Genomic DNA, 21185 nt, shown 5'->3' on the forward strand with positions numbered 1-21185 from the left:
AACTGAAAAGTACACAATTGAACTAAGTTGTCCTGACACATACTGACAGCGAAGCACAGAACAAGTATCTTTTAGTGTACTATCTTCTTGAAGCATAAGAGCATCCCTTCCCTAAGGGAAAACAAAAAATGAATTGACATTACTCCTGGCAGACTCATCAAATCCAGGATCTAGATTTGAACCACTCCCTTGATCAGGTGGAATTGGTAAAGCAAGAGTGATGGTTACTTATTTTTCTAGCATAATCCAGGAATCTCCTCAGGTCTCTTTGGGTACTGCGTAAGATTATCAAGTAGACTTGACCTTCAACATACATTTCATTGTCACTAATGTCACAAGTAAAACAGAATTCCACAGCCTGAAAATATTACATAAATCCAGTATTCTACTAAACTACCATGACTCCCATCTCAGAGCTTAAATGCAATTTGATAAGACATATGTTCCATCAACATGACACCAAAACATGGACTTAATTACAGAAAATTGAAAGTAATCACATAAGGTCTCTAAAGATCAGAAATAGGGAGTGGGATCATAGATAAGAGGACATAAGGACAATACTGTACAGAATACAAAACAGAGCAAAAGGGAGAAGTTGTGAATGGTCATGGAATAAGCTTTAATGAAGCAAAATAAAGAACAAAGTCAGAAGTAGAGTAGAGGACGACCTTAAGAAAATGCCAAAATGTGACTTGTATGAGCAATGTGAAAAGACAGGGAAGAGAGAGGGAGGTAATGGGGAAGGATACAATGAAAGATTCCTTTCATGAGCACAGACATTTGGAGACAGGGATGGCAAGAGAGGTTTGATTTATACTGTGAGATAGAGAACTCAAAACAGCAGACGCCCAGAAAAGTCTAAGTAAAAAAGGTGACTCAGGATTTTAAGCTATTGTAGATAGCCTACTGGGGTAAGTTAGGTGCCTTTTGTTTTACTATGTTATGCGGTTTTGCAAAGTTTTATTATATATCCCAGAGGACAATATTTTTAAAATAAACTATGCAAAAATGCGCAATATAGTAAAAAAGGCACCTACCTTGTATCTACATGCTAGCTTCAACCTCCAGCAGAGTTGAATGGTTTGTGTTGCTGCCTCAGTGTTTATTATAGTAGTAACATCATGTAAAGGCGTTGACAGTCCATGACTTCATAGGATCTGGAATGCAGTTTGGATAGGATTGGAGAAGAGTGGAAAATGGGCAAAACTTACTTATGTGCTGAATGTCCACTTTCGTTTATTAGGAGCACACAGCACATTTAGTAACCTTTTCACTTTATTTCACAGCCGCAGATCAGTTGTGAGTGATAGTAATTTCAGTGACAGATGAAGCCTGTACAAGCTTAAGGGACAATCAGCATTCAATGAAATAAATATTACTTTTCATAAGAGGATCCTTAAAGTATACTATGCACAAAACGAAAGTTTTCTACTTGATTAAATAAGAGGTTAATCCCCCCAATACTTATACTATAAAGCTTTATTTCTTTTTTCTTGAAACATAGCTTTCTAGGCTTCTTGCTCATAACTTAGGGCTCAAGTGCATATACACACAAAACTATCAGTTTTGTCACAGAACACAGCATTCTACTCTACCTGCTAAGCTTCTTGGATTAGCTTCTACTACCACCCACTTAATTATTTGCCTGTATTCTGTCACCATTCATTCTCTACCATTTCCCAAATAAATCAAAATTCAAAGAAGTATAATGGTAGTAAAAGAATAATTCCTTCACCAGCTTTTTTGGAAACAAATCTATTACATGGTTTTAGCCACTAGTAATTGGCTAACATGGTGCAGAAGTGATTTTGTACCTCACATGCTTAAAATTATGAGATCTGGCTCATAAGATAGGTACCAGTTCTAAAAAAAGACAACACATTACACTGATTGAGAACGAGAGGAAAAGATTGAGAAGTGATTTTCTCACAAGATGTGAGAAAACAAGTACTTTTTTTAACATGTTAGTACTACCTGGAGACTGGCAAACTCAACTGTCTATAATTGCATTAATTCTGTGTTTACAAACACATGGCAATACCTTAGAGCATATTATGCATAGCACTTTGATAGCTTATACTAGCAGGCACTGAAGGCAAAAGTTTCAATACAGGATGCAAGAAGAGCCAGGATTATTTTTACAGCACATTCCATGCAGGCAGAGCTCTTGCTGACACACTTGTAATTAGTAAAGGCAGGATGGCAGCCATCAATGCAAGTCTCGAAGTCTGGAAGTCTGCTCAGAAATTTTGGGTTCGTGCTATTTCTAATTCCAAATGGAGCTGTTCAGTCAAACTAGAGGTTTCTGCAGTGCTCTCTCACTTCCACTAATCTCTAATTGTCTCATTGACAATGCAGGTGTGACACCCATCACACCATCTCTGGATCAGTCAGTGCAAGGCACCAAGTTGCTTATTAATGGGGGCACTTGCAAAGATAGCTGCAAAAAGGTAGGATAGCTCTTACAGGTAGTAATTTGAAATTGTTTGATTGTTTGACTCTACATGCTCCCAAAAGCCTGTAAACATCACTGCCTGTAAAAACATGGGGAGTCCCCTTATATAGAGAACAGCACCCAAGTAAGTTCCAACATTCAGACAAGTCACAAGTCACTCAGGTCAACACAAAACACTTTTTTCACTATAAGAAGAGGGCAGCACTGGGACAGGCGCCTACAGAATGGAGACTTTCCAATAGCAAAGGTTTTACGGAGTTAGAGCAAGCTATGGCTAACCGGCTCTAATGTTAACAAATGTCTTTCTTCAAGCAGCAGGCTTGTCTATGTGACCTCAGAGGTCCCTTCCACTAACATCTTACGAAACCAGCTAAAGAGACCAAAACTATAAAGCTGGGGTTACTTGTCAAAGTTATTCTTTCACTTCACTGCTAGGCTGCACTGACACATGGTTAACGGCAACAAATCATGTGGCAAATTAGGCAAGGATTCTAGCATTCAGTATCCTTCAGGGAGGGACACACTGATGGGAATACTTACAGACACACTTGCCCCTCAGACATGGAAGAACATGTGTATCAGGTAAGAATGACACCTGTCTGCTGCCAGGCGTACAGAAAAGCACAAGGCATAACAGTGACCTTTACAGACAATATAAGGTTAAATGTGTCCCCAGCCAAATATCAGGTATGCACATCCACACTCCATTTAGTATAGCATTAACCCAACGATCCGTTTAGACACAGCTTTAAAAACAGTCATAAGCTTACCTCCATGACAACAGAAGATCTTCTCATCCACAATGGCTGCAATAGGCAGACAGTTAAAACAGTCTGTGAAGGTCTTCCACAGCTTAATGTTAAATCTTCGCTTGCCTACAAGAACAGTGTGCAACATTAGGAAGAGAAGGGTGTGTTCTTAAAGCCAACCTGCAATATATATCACAACCTGACTAAAAATGTCATCAAACTGTCTTCAGAGGGCTTTATTTCTGTTAGCTTACTTCAGTTTCAATCTCCTGCAACAGCATGTCAAGGACAGCAGAGAGCAAATCATCATCCTCTAGAGTGACTTAACCTTGGTTTGAAATGTACTTTTAGAAGTTTCAAAGCAGGTTCACAGAATATTGAAATCCTTGCAGTACGAGTCACATCTCCAAAACACAATGCTAGTCTGTTACAGTCTTTCAAAAGAAACAGGTTTTGCTTACATTCATCATAGAATCCATAGATCCGATTGATGCTGGCACACTCGTGATTTCCTCTTAAGAGAAAGAAGTTTTCCGGGTACTTGATTTTATATGCCAGTAACAGGCAAATTGTTTCCAGAGACTGTTTGCCCCTGTCTACATAATCTCCAAGGAAAAGATAATTAGCTTCCGGTGGGAATCCTCCATATTCAAATAATCGAAGCAAGTCTGTATACTGACCATGAATATCACCTGTATAAGAAAATGTTTACCGAGGATTAGTGCAACAACATAAAGAGTACACAAATCAAGAACTTAAGTCAGCCAATCACTTTTTATTAATTAATCTTAAGAAAAGCATTAATAGTTCTTCTAAAAACAGACTGGCAATAGGTATCAGAAAGGTTAGAACCATGTTAATATTGCAACCTGAAGTCCTCACTAAATGTAAATAATCCACAGTATGTGCAGAACTGCTATGTCTGCTACGAAGCCAATTTGAAAACCAAAAGCTACAGAAGTCTTCACATTTAAGCAGACAGCCAGCCTCTAATTGAAGTTACATGGCCAGGAAGTCAATGTATTAAGAAAAAGTTAAGTCACATTATTTACTCCAAAAACAGATCAGTAAAGAATCTAGATATCGACTAGAGAGAAAACGAACATTGTGCTGGCACTAAGCACTTATTTCAAAGGTCAACTCCTTATCCTCCCATAACATTGCTGTACTAAGATTCCCATCCCTCAGCATTTAGGCTAAACTCCTCCTTTGATGCAATCGTTCACACAAAAACAGTACAGAGACTCAAAAGACTGATATCCCTTACAAGATACACAACCCTGCAGGTATATCTTAAGAAAAATAACTGTCATGGTACTCATCACACTGCCAGCTTTAAAATTAAGCAGGCTTTCCATGAAACAGCTCTGTGTGGCACTTATACCACCACAGCGTATCACATCAGACTAGCCAAAGCTAACTCTGTGTGCTGCCCATAAGGTCAAAGAAGATACCAACGCTGCTCTACAGTAGCTTCCAGAATACACACAATTTATTCCAGATGACTGTAGAATTCATTACCAAAGTGACTGAATGCAAAAAAGCTATGCAAGAAGCCTTCAGTACAAGCTGTATGCTGTTTAAACTTAGTAGCTCCTCACCCCTTCCACTAAACATTCCACAAACGTATTTTGATTTTTGCTGCTTGTTCAGTGGCAAAATCCTGACTTTGTTAGGCACAGCTACTCTCCTGGAGAGTGCCAGCTACTATGGCCTTAAAAAGGCAAAAAACCACACACAGACATCTCTCTACAACTTCTTCCATAACCTTAAAAAAGAAAAAAGCTTCCCAAACCTGTATGCTCTCCAGTTCAATTCTTAAAGCATACAGTGGTAAGAAGAGTACATAGCTATATTCCTCTTTACTCTTTCCAAGAGAAATGCAATACTTCCCTTCTTTAGGCTGCATTCTTCCCTACCTATTTCTCACTCAGGGAGAGGAATCACTTATCAATTTTCTTTAATAACAGGGAACACTATCTACTACCCAATTCCAGAAATAATCTGAAGTTTCACTGGCTAACATCACTTTCATATACGATGCAACAAGAATGATTCCTATTCTACTTGTCATTCACAAATCTTCAGGTCACAACCAGAAGAAAACATAGGAGACTCCTCAGCAAGTCATTGCTATGCTGAGTATAGTACTCCAGAACTACACTATCAATACACTCCCCAGACTTCACCACCACCAGAATTAACTACCAAGTAAACGTACTACAGAAAGAATATTGTAATTGTGTTCATTGTCTAGAACTACTTTCAGTTACACATGAGCCAGAGGGACCAAAGCACTTAAAGGAACATTTTATAGAAACCATTTTGTAAAGCAACAAAAGTATTTACTACTCCATTCAAGGCACTCGGCATTTTAAAATACAGCTTCGTATGGGCACAAGCTGAATTGAAGTCTACCAGATACAAAGCCTTACAGTAAAAACTGCACCTATTTTAAAATGGATGTTTACATAAGAATATCTTTCATCTTACATTAAAACACAGCCATTCAAGATGTAAAAGCTTATTTTGAACTGACTTGACTACAAGACAAGACAATTCTTTAATGGTTCCTCAGGCATTGCCTGAACACACTAAAATAGTAGTTCAAAGCAGTACAGCTGCATATTTTGCTTTTGGTGAAAGTGATCATCTTTCCTTCACTTTTATCTAAATGCATCTTTTGACAATTGTTCTAATATTAAATTTAGATGCACCTGACACTTCCCAGTGCTATCACAGTGTTTGGAATCCAATTTAAAAGTAACAAACGCCTATTTAACTGTGCATTTGCTACCCTATTATTGTGCACCTAACAGTCCTTTCAACTGTCTCAATTTAAGGAAATGAGAAATTAACTTTGAAGGAGGCTAATTATACTTTGCCGACTGTGACTTATGTACAATCTAAATATTTAATTTGAGTTTTCATCTTTTCTTTATCTAGGAATACGTTGAGACTACTGCAATCTTTTCAGTGTAGCATAAACACAATGTGACAAAGCTGGATTTTACCTTCAACTTTATGTCATTAGGCAAGCTGGTCTGTTTTCCCTCCCCACCCTACCAAGCAATTAGTCATTTAAAAATGGCTTCGCCATTACTGTTTGGTTTTGTTTGGGTTTGTTTTTTTTTTTAATTGATAACATCCTCTCTTAATGTAAGAAGCATTGCTACATTAGGTCTGCCAGAAGGAAGCCTAAAAAGAAGCTAATCCATCTTTGAGCATGTCATTACTAACAAATTAAAAGACTGCTTCAATACTACAACACTTTTAAGAAGTCCAATTCAAGAAATTTTACTCTAAGACTGTGTCTGCTGTTAATAACTTGAAGGATTATAAGCCAGTATTTATTACAATACTTTTGTAACAGGTTTGTTTGGTTTTTTTTACAAGCTTGCATACCTACTAACAGCAGCATACTTTTGAAGAAGTCTAGCGTCTTATAAGGGCTTAGAGGTAAAGAACACACACGCTTTAGTTTTATCCATATTTGACAGTAATAATGAAGTTTGTTAAATTTTCTGTAAAGCTCAAGGAATTTATTACATGGTAACTAAGACTAATTTAACAGTCTGCATCCGGTTGTATTTTTTTTTCAAGTGAAAGACTAACAATGCTTTCTTCCAACACTTTTTGATGTGTTCCATTTCACAACATGTAAAGATCTTTGTTTGCTTATGCTTTGAAGAGAGCAACTACGGCATTAAACACTTGCTTCCTTTTCTTTTAAAGCTGCTAACCACTAACTATCTCATAGTGTTCAGAAGAGTAGCAGCTCTGTACAAGCAGTCCCTAGGGAAGTACAGGGACAGGTTGCAAAATTCACACTAGACAAGGACAGAAGCAGCTCTTATTGCCAACGGAACTTGCTCCTAAGTAGTACCAGGAGCATCGGCGATCTGCCAACTGTTAACTGCCTTTTCTCAACTTAATCATATCTAAATTGAAAGTTACATTTAAGATTGTGAAGACCTCAGTCTAATCTGTATCACCCAAGTCAAGACCACTTGCCTATCTCAGTATCCTTTGAACCCATGTAGCATACAACTAGATCAAAATACCTACATAAAACAGATACACACAAAGTTTACATACCACAAATTTTCAGAGGTGCCTCTAGTTCCAGGAGAATAGGCTGGCTAAGAAATATTTCCCTTGATTTTATGCACAAGCCCCGAACTTCTGCTTCGGTCATCTGAACAATCTTCCCAGGACGACATCCTCGTACTGAAATGAGACATTTAACAATTGAAGGTAACTATCACAGGGATACACAGCAATAGGTAAGTGCAGATGAGCTGTATTTGAAATCTATATCTGACATAAAACCAGCAGCACACTCCAACTTATCTACCAAATGTGTTGGAATTATGTATTCCAACGAATTATAAAATTAATCTCTGATACTGTAGTAACCTGTGCTTAAAGGTCTGTATGCATTCCTGTTAAATCAGGTTCTCAGAAAAAAGCAATTTAGGCCTTGCTTTCACCCGCATTTGGATAGATAGCATCTTCAAAGAGTGTTTAAATTAACAATCCCATTATACTAGAGCATTCACAATAGGCAAAAAAGTCCTGATAATCAAAATCGTGAAAACACTTTCATATTAGCAGAAAATAAACTTTAGGACTGTTGAGTTCAACAAGGCTAGCTAGCTAAATAAAAAAAAAAAACAAACAAAACAACACAAAAACACAGGCACATTTACACTTTTGGCAGCTGAAATTGCCATATTAGGAACATCACACTAAAAATTATGAAAGTTTGATGAAACCCTCATTCATATATAATGGCTCTTGAGCTATTGGAATCTTTATATCCAAATAAAGACATTCTAATTAGAATGAAATTGAATTCCTAAACCAGTAAGTCAGGTACTCAGACCTATATTTAGCACTTAGTTTTCTAAAGCATTCACATGTCATTGCACTCCAACCAACATCCTCTGGCAAGTTTATCTGCAGCTGCTTCTTTCCACAAATATCTATACAATTCCTCCGTCAGAGGCTTTAATATGTCATTAGTGAGATGGCAAAATAGAACAAATGTGTCCGCACTTTGGTTGATCCAGTTCAGTCTTGCACCTCAGCATAAAGCAAACTTCAGAGTTCAAACTAATAAGCCAGAATGTATCAGCGTCTACAACGCGCGAACATCCTGCTCCGCCATCTGCTTGAGATGGAAGCAACATTCAGCATTAAACCATGGTAGTAGCTACAAAAGAAGGTAGTACGAAACTTTAGCAGTTCACATCCAAATACTTCCAAACTCAAAGACAAAGTCATTACCTTGCAAAAATTTTAGCTGCAACTTCAGAAAATGTAATAAGATAGATGTGCGAACTGAACAGCAAAAACTAGTTCTTCACATATAAAATAAGTTCCCGGCTTGGGCTTCCCCTCTCCAAAACAGGAGAGTAAAATGGCAACTTTTTTTTAAATTAAAAAATTAATATAACCTCTCTTTTGTTTTCATTTCCACTTAGGTCCTAGAAAACATACTTTACAGAGGAGATCAGTATCATTACCTACATCGCGTAACAGGGAAAAAAGGATATGAGGGACAACAGTTTGTCCTAGGTCACCTAGTACTGCAGTCCGAAGTGTTAAGCTCAAAAAGCTCTGCTCTGGGTTATCACTGCGTACTTCTTCCAGTGGAACTACACATTTGACCATTCCAATATTGTGCTATGAATTTTTATTTTTTATTTTTAATAAACACCAGACACACTTGTTAAATTGAGGCTAGGAAGCAGCCACAGGAATATATGAAAAGGCAGAAATGAAGAATGCTTTTCTCAAGCAGAGAAGAGAAGATGTGAAACTAGTGTCAAAATACCAGGAGGGCTGGTCTATCTGCAGTGAGGATACACTGGAAATATTTCACTCATTAGAATCCCACAAGAACAAGGCTGTGGCATACAGGAGTTCTTTCAGTGAAACTCTGAATCAGTACCAGGTGATATTTACCATATGGTAAGTCACATTCCTTTTCCTTAATTAAGATTTCAACTGTACTTGAGAAAGTAAACAGCTTTTTAGTAACACTTTTTTGTTGCTATTCTTCATTGGCTTACATATTAAAAGCATACAAAGGCAGATGTTAAGACACAATCAAGGTGACTAAAAAACAATAAATGCCTACAGGCTTCCACTTCACCATATCTCAAATATCTACTAAATGATGCACTTACAGATACATCTTCAGCACGGTAAGGATTATTAGCAAAAAAAAAAAAAATCTCAGGCTCGACAACTTTGCACAGGACTTGACTATCCAAAACACTCCAACAATCTCCACCTTTTCAAACGCTCACATTCCGGTAGCTTATAATGATCCCTTCCATAGACCAGAAACTCATGTTGATAGGCACAAGAAACTGTCACAATACTCAAGAAAGCTCCCACCTGAAAGAGTATCTGAGTCTTAATAACAAAACAGCTATAATTTTATTGAAGCAATTGTTGTGTTTTAAACCCATGGTTTATAAAATCAATGTCACACTGAAGAAGCATGCGGCACAACTAGCTTTTCAGTCCCATTTTTCCCCTCCACAAATCGTGCATTCTTTTAACCTATTTTGATAAGCAATGATAGTCTCCTCTGTATTTAACTACTTTCATAATGTTTTGCAACACCGGAATTAAGCTGTTTCATGCAGAGTAACGCCAAGAATGACTTAACTGCACACTTGTTACATCCACTCCAGTCTCAGAACTCAAACCCAGGAAAGCCCACCACACACGACATTAACGTTACCGTAACTAGCATCAGACCAAGCACAGAGTCCAAAATTGACACAGCAGTTCAAGGAAGGCACTTAATACTTAAAGTAACTTTGATCCAATCAATATTTCTTAGAACATCAGCCTTTAGCTCCCTTTGAAACTCACATGGAGGTTTAAACTTGGAACAATTGCTTTATAGGATTGAGGTTTTAAGTGCTGCTGGAGTTTTGCACTATAAGACACAGTGAACATGCAGTTCCTGACTTCAAAATTAACTGCCATAGTCAGAGCACCCAGTGTCTTGATGTTAATTCTTTACTTTTTACAGTAGAGCCTTAAATGTTGCAAGCCCTTAACAGACAAAACGGGCAGTGACTTATTACCACACTTGGGATTCTCCAGATAAGAGAAGTTTCTACAACTACGGCAAGTATGTCACTCTCAGAAGAGGAGACACCACACACCTAACCATTGCAGTTACTTCCAGCCCTTAGGAAGGGTACAAATGTTGGCCACCGCCCCTCTGCAAAGGCACCCTCGCCCCTCCATCCAAAGAGGCAGCAGCTCCACATAGCAAACATGTACACTCAGTAACATTTGAAGTAGTACAAAGCCTGGGGTTTTATGAGGAATATTCATCAATAATATAGTTAAGAGACAAGAAGTTTTCTCCCACAATCCCCTGATCATCAATAAGGACACTACATACTGAAAAATGGGAAGCTAGTGCAACCCTGGATGCCTTAGCCCTTCACTGAATTCACAAAGGCACTGAAAGGTTTGCCAAGTAGTCACCTGAAACAGCTGTACCACAGCTGTGGTACACGTACACAAGCAAGACTAAGCACATCTTTCACCAGCTTACACTGCAACTAGAAATTTGGTCAAGTTTCCTTGACTCAGCCGAGCACTGTATGGATTGTAACCAAGAACATCTCTCACCACATTTAGTTTTTTCAAAAGCCAAATCCTCAAGAACAGATTTAAGAGGAGGTTATGAGAATGAGATCAGGAGTGTAAGTGATGTTTTTCAGACTCATTTGCAAATTACTACAGCTAACCATTCTTAAAACATGCAAGTCATAGCTGCATGCGTTGCAGAATCTGTAGCTCACAAAAAGCCTTTAACAGCATTGGGAAAACCATCATTTTTAATGGTTGTCATTTACCCAGAGCAGAAACAGCACCTCAACATTAGAGGTAAATTAATTATCCTTAATCTAAGATGCAGATGCCGTAAACAAGCTTTGATTTACAAAAGTCTTTGGTAGGGACAGTGATTCCTGTCGTAATACACAATCCCAAGTGCACAGCTCTCTGCCAGAACAAGCCTTTGCTGCAAAGGGCTTAAAGCAGAGTGGCATAACAAGGAATACAGAGAATTAAAAGCAACTTCATGCATTGTACTGTCATGCTATTATTTTAGCACAATAGACCCTGTAGTAATCCAAAAGCTGCTCTATTCAATATTAAAATGGTCTCTGCATCTTCACAATCTACTAACAGCAATTAGTAATCCGAGACATGAGTTGCACAGTGGCAGGAAAAACTTCAGCAAAAATAATTTTTTTTTTAATCACTCCAAATTCATGCCAGAGAGTAGCAGATTATGTAAGGCAATAGTGGAGAAGAAAAAAAAATAACACTAAGGAAAGTGAGATAAAAACTGGCTGTTGGAAGTTCTACAAGCATCGCTTTTTGCCACACTCTTTAATGAACTGAAGAAAATACGCTTACTCTATTCTGTCACACTGTTTCTCATGTGCCTCTAAGTAACTAAGCTGCTCATTTTGTGGCATCACTAATAGAAATTTCTTCAATTACTCAATCAGCTGTGGTATGCACAGCTGTCCTAAGCATTTATACTGTTCCCCAACACCACACGTGTCCTGTTTACAGGACAAAATACTCATGGTTTTAGTATAACATCAAAACCCCGACAGACTTCTAAGTACCATAAAAAATTAGGCAAGCATTATTGCTAAGAAGCAGCCTCCTCCTTTCCCTAGACTCTGCTTTTTTCTTTTTTTTTTTTTTTTTTTTTTTGCAGGCATATGCATTTGTGGGGCCACACACGGTAAACTGCATCAGTGAACTGATCTTTTGTTTCTAGTACAGACACAACAAAGCAAAAACATCTAGATAGTTCCCCAAGCTGGAGAATACATCGACTGTGAACTCAGGCTAGGACTAGTGAAGGAATAAGCAGCTGATTCTGCTTCTTTTCACAGTAACTCCAGCCAAGCTTGTTTCTGAAATTATGGCTTTAGAGATCTATTTTGCTAGAGTGTATCTAAAAAAAACCCCCAAAACTACAACATAAGACTGCAAGCATGCAATTTTACAAATTGCACACAAGCAATTTCCACAAGCTTACACTCCCCCTCAGACATTCTGTGGAATGTTTAATGATTGGTGATTAAAAACTACGACATTATACTCTATTTCTTGTATTTCAGAGTACTTTGTAGTATTTGATGAATCCTGAACTGCCTCCCAATAGTAGAAGCAGAATGGATTTGGAAGCCAAAAGTAGCATTACCTATGACTTCGAAAAAACCAAATAGTTCTTACGCTGATTTTGGAAACATACTCTGAAGCTATCTGCTCTCATCATTTTTAAAATCCAGGTTACATATTTTCATGGGCTTAAGTCAGGAATCCTACATTGGATTTAGAAAGTGTCTTTCATTTTGTAAAGCAAAACTTCTACTCCCTCGAAATATTTTCTCTTATTTAAATTGTTCAGTTGTCATCCAGAAACAGCCACTCCCTATCTTGCAGCAAAACACAGTTAAGCCAGCAACGCAGGATTTCAAAGTTTCAGAATTGCTGTAACAGAACTAACCTTAGAATGGCTTTCATTCATGTGTTACACTGGTGGACAACAATAATATAAATGAAGCCCTGCCAGAGCTTGCTCAATTCAGTAAGAAGCATATTGCTGAATATACAGCCACTCTGCATGGCATACACAGCAAAGCCCTGTACCTTTCATGGAGCACATCATCCAAACTCCCCACTAAAAATAGAAGAATCAGCCTTCTAGGGAGGTTTTTTTTCCTGAAGAACTGTGCTTTTACATACAAGTACTCTTCAAATCTTAGTAAATTTGCTTTCACTGGATGCCCTTGATATTAAATATTTTGCTGAAGAACATGGTGATTGCTTGTGAACTCAGTAGTAGTAGTAGGACTTATTTAACATCAAACAAATTCACTGCAGAGTAAGAGACTGTCCAAGCCTTTAATTTCTAACCAGGAAAACAGCCAAACGATACAGCATTCTTCTACCCAAACTTGAATTTATGTACTTAAAATACATGCTATCCAGCAGAATTAATGCTCATGGAGGAGGAGCTTCATTAGAAACTAATATCTAAAGTTGCTTCAGAGAATACCCAAATAAACCCACGAAAATCTTCAAGTGTCCCTACACCAACCTCTGCCCATTGTATTTGCTCTTCATGGGCCACCTGCTTCCTTATGCAGAGGTTCCATGAACTAACTCATGGTCTCAATCATCCTGCACAGTTCCAAGAATTGCCAACTCAAGGCTGAAGGGCAAAAATCACATTAATTACTCCATTCTGTAAGCAAAATGTGTAACCCTAATGCTTGTTATTGGTCTGTATTTACTGTTCACTTAAACCTACTGTTCACTTGAACTTAAAACTCACAAAACTAGCAAAGCAGAAGGTAGAAGCCTCTCGCTACACTGTATTATACAAAGTGGTGGCAATTCCTATTCTAGTCCACTTGGAAGGCTAACCTAGCATAAAAATTTCACGATACAAAGAATTTCAGCTTATTTTTCAAAGTTTGACTTTTCTTTTACTATAAAGCAGTGCTAGTAAAATTCCTAAAATCTGAGAAAGGCAGAGGCAAATTACCAAGTTACTTCATAATCCTGAGAAGTACCAAGGAGAGAAGTTACTTGAGTTGTAATACAAAAAGCTAGGATTTAAGATGACTTTTGCACCTCTTCAATTTCTCAGGTATTTAACTGGCTATGGGGGATATACACACAAAAGCTTAATATCAAGCTTGATATTAAAAAAAAAACCAAACCACAAAACACACAGAAGATGGTGCTGCGAAACTAAGATGACTTAGCTTATGTACTCAGACAAATCACATCACAGTAAGAGAAGGCAGTAAACAGGTTCATGTCTATGTTCAAATTATGAACCAGATACACATCACATTAGAGGCACCTCCAGTTGTAGTTAAAAGTAGATTCCCCTATACACACACAGCCCTTCACTGAGTACAGCATCTGACCTTACTGGGTAATAGCCAAATACAGTACGCTTGATTTCAGTGTTAAATCATTTTTTTTTTCCTGGTTTTTTTTTTTCCCCCCATTTTAAAATATACATACTTACACTTGGTGGTCACTAATGAGCATTTAATTGCAACTATCAAGTATTAAAAAACACCTAATCTACATTAAATAAAACCAGTGATTTTTTTTTTTCCTTTTATACTATGACTTAGCTGTACTCTGAGAAAGACCCTGAATAACTGAATTAAAAAGTGTACTGCAAAATATCAAAATGAAATAGTTACTGAATCATGCAGCCTTGAAGTGGCAAAACAGCCAGCCAGAATAAAGGAACACCAGCGCACATTGCCTGACACTGGGTTCTTGGCCTTCACTGGAATTTTTCAAGCCAACTATCCCATTCGTCATGCACTTATAAAGCTAAAGATGAACTGGCCGATATCTGCACTGCTGTACAAACACAGAATCAAATGTCATTCTTCTTTCTATCCCTTCTCCCTGTTTCATACAACACCTACCCTCCTAGAAACACAGGAAAACTACCTGTTTGCTTCCTCTTTCTAAAGACTATTTCAAAAATACGTCCTTTGCAAGGAAATCCTTACTAATTTCTCCTTGTTTATTTTTCTAATAGCAGATTATCCAGTGATTTCACACCAAAACAGGTAATAACCCTTGTTTGTGCAAGGTTCACCTCCACGGTTTGTTTATATTGTTTTGCAACAGATCATTAAGGTCTATTTTTCTTCTCTGTAACTGCCTCTCTTTTTCATTATCAGTTCCAGAGCCTGTGGAACTGCAAGCACTACTACTGTATCATACCAGACGATCAGGCTGACTGGATATGTTAATTAGTTAAGACACTAACCAAACAAGAAATACATTACTGACCACAATACATTAGCCCAGTAGCTTTACAGCATTTAAAACTCAAGAAAAATCTCCACTATTTCATAAGCATTTGAAATCCAACTTCCATTTGAAAAATTGAATAATATTCAAATTTCTATCTTTATCACAACCTGCAAGACCTCCGAAATCAGAAGAAACTGAAGGTTGAGGCTTTCTTAGAAGACCTCACATGTCACAGAACAACCAGCTTTTATTAAGGCAATCATAAAAATCACACTTTGAGCTGAACATTGAAGAAACAACCACTCTCCATGTCTACTGGAAGTCTGACAACTCTTTTCCTGGGTAAGTATTTTCCCAGTTTTCTTGATGGATCAGTACTATCAGAACAAGTAGCCCTCCTAACCTCACTAATTTTGTTTTAGAGCAGATCCACATTAAGCTCCATCAACTGAATTCAAGTTGTTAATTTGAAATAGGTTAGCTACATTTAGGCAAGCAAGAGGCCTTGCCTAGGCAAGGTAAATTTGTTTGTACGGATATATAAATAAACCCTCTTCACAGAAACACAGCTTGTATTTAAGGCTACTATATGCCTGGGTTTCCCCCGAGTACATCTTCTCTTCCATGTGGTAAACTCCTTAGTGTTTACCAAGACAAACACCTATATATTTCAAAGCACAGAAAGTCCAGTCCAGGTGGGATGCATGATATCCAGAAATTTTAAGCGACACTTGCAGCACAAAAACAGGAAGCCCACCACTCAGACAGAAATACGCCAGTCTTACTTAACACCATCCACAGCAGTTTTTACAAGTAAGGTCACACATATTCCAGCATCCTTGCTTGGACATAGAGGGAACCTTTCCACACATCACCAAAGCTTGAATTAGCTTAGAACCTGGCTTATATTTACAGGGGGGATGGATACACGGTGTGCCTAGATAGGGCAAAACACAATGTATTCCACATCTGCTGTACTCATGACAGTGTCGTCTGTGTGCATACTCCTGTGCTGCCCACTGCTAGAAAGGACTAGGAAAATCTATCCACCAGATGGCATAGCTGGGAAGGCAGGAAGAAAAAAAAACAAATAACAAGAAAAGTCAGCACAATGAAGCAAAAATGAGGTGATCATCTTTTTGTGTACCATAGCACAAGTAAACCTGACCCATGACTAGAATTCTGAGTATTACTGCAAGAAGAAAACAGTCTTAAGACTAATTTGGCTTATTCATTTTCAAGGTCACCTAAGTCTAACAGTGTTTTAGCAGGGTTATGAAGTTTTGTGTTTACATGACCTGTAAGTCTTTGCAAATTCACTTATGAGTGATTTCTTTACCAAAAAAAGTCTTACAATAAAGCTAATAGTATCTCCAAAATTAGTCAGGCACACATTTAAGAGCACTAGCATCTCCCTCATTTTTCTAGTAAAGAAATGGGAATTTAAGTCTGGAGGTAGAAGTAAGAGAAAGCATTGCTACGTTCAGACTTTAAGCATACAGTATACACTTTAGTTTTACTTTCCTCTAAATAGGCATTACCTATAGGGTATCATTAACTAGTAACCAAGTATGAGACACACTGCAAGAGAAAGTCAATTCAAACCAAGCTGTTACCACTCCTAAATTCACCGATGAATAAAGAGGATAAGAAATTGGTATACATAAAAGAGCATGGAAGTGAAAAGTTAATGTCCTAGAAGACTATCACCATGCATTACACTATGAGTCAGTTGAGTCTTTCTGAAAGCTATACCCAATTTAACTCAGGAGTTAATCAATCTGGCTCCCAGCACTCTAAAGATCTCTAAAATAACTATACATTCAAGATAAGCATGCATGCACATGCATTAAGAGCTGGAGAGATGTTCTTGATGAATTCTCCCAAGCATCCTGGCTATAGGCCATCTCATATTGATATCTCAGAAAGAAGAAAAAAAAACCACAACACACAGAGGGTAACACGATCTAAGTAGGTAACTCCAACCAAAAGGCAAGTTACTGTGTCATGTAACTCAAAAGATACGTAGTCTTGAGCATCAAGAGTAAAAACAGAGTAGCCTAATTAAAGTAAGAGCAAGAACTCACAACAGCTAATATCACAGCCTAGAAACAGGTGTCACCAACCAGCAACCCAACAGCAGCAGGGAAGCTTCCTGTTGCTGAGGCTTTTGGTCTGTATTTGCCACCCTTTAAAAACGTACGTGCAGCAGCCACAGAAACACAATTGTAGACTGCTATTCAAACTTACAGGATCCACGTCACTTAAAGTAACCAAAAGGACTAAATATATACTGCATGACAACACTTCATAAAAGTGTCTTTTTATGATTTCAACATGCATTTTTAAAGCTCAAAACCCACATGTCCTTGTCCCTTAAGTCAAAGTTGAACTGGGAGTGATGGAGCCAAAAAACTTGCTGTAAACTAATTAATTGCTCCAGAGATAAGAGTCAAGAGAAATTTTTCTGCGCAAGCAGCGTGGGGAGGGATGCACACTCACTTTATCAGAACAGCTCAGCTAAGCAACAGCACAGGCTCCAGAACGTGAGATGCCAGTTGCACAAAAAAAAAAAAGCTTCATTGTGAAACACTACTATTTGAACCACTGCTTAAAATATTGTACGCTAGCAGTACAAGAAGTAACATATGTTAAATGGAAGCAAAAATAATTCATATGCAATGCACTCTTTTTGTAGGTTTTTTTTTTTCAAATAGAACCTGCAAGAATCTATATTCCCTTTCAGATATAAGATAATGTACACAGCACCCTACTACTGCTAGCGGGTGACAAGCAGAGAAAAAATATCCCTTGAGAATCATCTTAATCTCTGCTCAGAGGGAGAAAGAGGGTGAGAAACAGAGATGAAAAATAATAAGCAAAACTTGGTTCAGAAGTTGCACATACGTATCCCTAAAGATTAAAGTACTATGGAACACAAAGCAGATTAGGTTGCTCAGACACAAGGCACCCAATCATAACCCCAAAAGCTAGAAAGTTGCAACACAAGTATTTATGCTGTATGTAAAAGGTACAGAACACGTATTTTAAAAGTCTTAGTTAAAAAAAAGGATAAACAGTAATATTTAAGATAATAGCTGAACAATCCAACAAGTTACATACCAAAACACTGCAGAATCCCCTCTTCTTAAGGCAATCTATATTTAAGTAACTACACTGATGAGCAAAGAGGACAAGTACTTTCCAAATATATTTTTAAAGTCTCTCAAAAAAAACACCACCACCACACATATATGTGCATTTTGATGTCCCCAAAAAAATCCGAACTACTAACTCAATGTTTACTAGATTACTATCTGGTTTTTCTTAAAAACCTACCTACTAATCTGGGTTTCAACACCCAGAAAAAGGGAGTTTTATCTGTATTAGTGATCAAAGATAAACTTCAGCTCATGATACCTACAGGTTTCTTCATACTGTACTACGCTGCATACCTTAAATCACAAACATAAGCACAGTTGCCCAGAGCCTTTATGTATTTTAAAATATTGATTTTACTGTTGATAATTGAGTTTCACATCAAAAAGAACAGATAGCAACCACTAAAAGAAAATCCTCAAAGCCCTAAAAACTCAGCTTTGTAGTAACTCTGCTAAACAAAACTTTCAGACTTTCAAAACTTGTTTCAGTTCCAGAACTGTACATACTCCATAAATTCCTCCCTTAAGCCTTGTGCAAAGAGATCCAACTATCCAAGGAGCACAGCAACCAAGTCAGCTAACAGCGCATACCCGTGCATGTACTCTGGTCTCCAACATACCAGGTATTTGTTGAATGTGGAATGAAAGATTAATGGCAGAAGAGGCCTAAGAAGACTAAATACTCAAGACATAACTTCAATAAAAAGAAAACGCTAGGAATAATTCCTCATCTCCTCCTAAAGCAGGGAGTAAGTCAGTTTCCTCCCTAGTTTAAAGAAATACTATTTAATACATACAAACCCCTTCATATCTTTTATTAGCCATCCGTGAGGGCCACTTTTGGAGAGTGCCCCGTAGGCAGGCGGAGGAATGTCAGCGCGCTAAATCCCTCTGCTCCCACTGACGCTCACGTACATACAATTCCATATCTAACACAGCTCGTACGCACAATTTTAAGCGGGGAAGACTGCGACCAGCCCAGCCGGAGGGAGGGAGGGAGAATGCCGCCCGTGGCTCTGCTAGCGAGGCTTCTCCAGCTCGCCCCTCAGCCAGGCAGCACCAGCGGCGGGGTGGGGGGGGCAAGAAAGAAAGCGAGCCTTTTTATTTTCTTTTTTTAAATAGGAAAGCAGCCGCTTCGCCTAGGCAGGGGGGGCGGACCCCCGCGCACACCCGCGCCGGCAGGACGCCTAGAAGCGCCCCTCCGCCCTCCGGGGGGCCGGGCCCAGGGCCCAAGCCCCCTCCCAGCCGCCACCCCGGGCCCGGCGCGGTGAGGAAGGCGCTGCCCCCGCTCCCCCGGCCGCACGGCGGGACGAGCCCGCCCCGCCCGCTTCCCCCCACCCCCCACCCCGCCGGCAGCCCCAGCTCCCACAGGGCGACCGGGGACAGGCGACGGCGCCCTCCACGGCGGCCCTCCGCGGCGCGAGCGTGGGGCGGCAGGCGGGGCCGCCCGGCTCACCTTCCAGCAGCCGAGTGATGAGGCTGTCCACGTTCAGCTCCCCATCCGCCATTTTGTGGCGGCCAGACTCAGTCCCGGGCGGGGAGAGGGCGGGGTGGAGGGCGCTTCACAGAGGAGGAGGAGCAGGGAGCGGTGGCCGCAGCTGCGGTGGCTCCCTCCCACCCCCCTCCGACGGTCCCCTGCGGCCGCCCGGCTTCTCCCGCGCTAGCAGCCGAAAGCGCCGCGCCCGCTCCCTCACCGCTAAATGGGGGGGGGGAGGGGGAGAAGCGGCCGGCCCTCCGCCCTGCGCCTCCTCCCCGCCTCAGACGCCGCTGGGGCGCATGCGCCCCCCGCACCCCGCCCGCCTCTGCCGCTCTGGACACCGCGCAGGCGCAGGCGGCTCTGGCGGGCTCCGGGGAGCATGCGCAGAGCGTCAGCGGCCCTCCCGCCCCCCGGTCTCCCGGTAACCGGACAGGCGGGCGGCACCTCGGGCCTCGCTCGCCGGGCCCGGCAGGGGGGAGCTGCCCTGCCCCGGGCCGGTCTTCCGTGGCCTGTGCTCTGCCCGTGCCGCGGAGCCGTGGGCTTCTAAGCCAGACCCCGGTGGGGCTTCCCTCTGGGTCAGCCCCTTCAGGCCGCCGCGGAGCGAGGGATGAGGAGGCCCTTTCCTGTCAGAACGCCCTCCCCGAGGGGTTGGGCGGCTCCGCCGGCTGCCTCTGAAACTCGGGGACCCGCTCCCAGGACTTCATCCTGGATGTGGGGACACTTGGCACTTCTCACGGTGCCCCGGCTCTTTGTGGCGTGTTACGGCCGGGGAGCGGTGGCTGTGCCTGAAGAAGGGGTTACGTTGGCAGCCATCAATGATGGGCAAAAGGCAAAAAAAAAAAGAGTCCTAGCAGGCTGTGTGTAACCTGTGTGTCACCCCTCCTGCTGAAACTGCGCCTGCGACAGCTCAGAGTTTATTAAAAAAAAAATATCAGTAAGAACTGGAACGACAAGTTGTGCTCTTTATAGCTCTCCTCTAACACAGTTGTCAGAAAAACCTCCTAACCGATGTGGTTTGTGTTTCATTGCAGCTGGACCCGCCCAGAATACTTTTTTGGTGTTTTCTGAAACTTTTTAAAGACGAATGCTCTAAAGACATGTTAGTTTACATACTTCTGTCAACGGATGCTTGCCTTGGATGGCCAGAGAAGTGCTTTAAAATGTAGGTGGTGAAAACTTGTGAACTGGGACAGCAGACAAATACGTGTATGTTGACAAAATAACAAAGAGCAGATGTTCTACAAAAAACAGGCAGCTTATTTACATGCCTAAATACAGATGTAGAAACTTAGTTCTGTGAGCTCGAACTTGAATTTTTCCATCGGTCTGTGCAAGCCAGCAAAATCCTTTCACCTTAAATGATTTCAAAACACAGTTTTTCATCTCTTGATTAGGAGAAAATGAGTATGAGCAAAACAAAAGCAATTAGGACAAGGCGGGGCAATGATTAGGCGTCAGATGATGCT

The 21185-nt window shown here is 40.2% G+C and overlaps 1 protein-coding gene across 1 annotated transcript in view; it reads right to left on the reverse strand.

The window, feature by feature from the left end:
* The window catches only part of PPP1CB (protein phosphatase 1 catalytic subunit beta), a 30174-nt gene extending 10171 nt beyond the window's left edge, over positions 1-20003 (reverse strand). The window contains exons 1-4 of the mRNA XM_054195523.1: positions 19699-20003; positions 7306-7437; positions 3669-3899; positions 3229-3333 (exon numbers count right to left, since the gene is read on the reverse strand). Of these exons, the coding sequence (XP_054051498.1) occupies positions 3229-3333; positions 3669-3899; positions 7306-7437; positions 19699-19750 (520 nt within the window). The 5' untranslated portion in view covers positions 19751-20003. The remainder of the gene's footprint in view (positions 1-3228; positions 3334-3668; positions 3900-7305; positions 7438-19698) is intronic.
* Positions 20004-21185: the final 1182 nt, after the last annotated feature.

Source organism: Rissa tridactyla, chromosome 3 (assembly GCF_028500815.1).
Source record: "Rissa tridactyla isolate bRisTri1 chromosome 3, bRisTri1.patW.cur.20221130, whole genome shotgun sequence".
NCBI classification, from domain to species: Eukaryota; Metazoa; Chordata; class Aves; order Charadriiformes; family Laridae; genus Rissa; species Rissa tridactyla.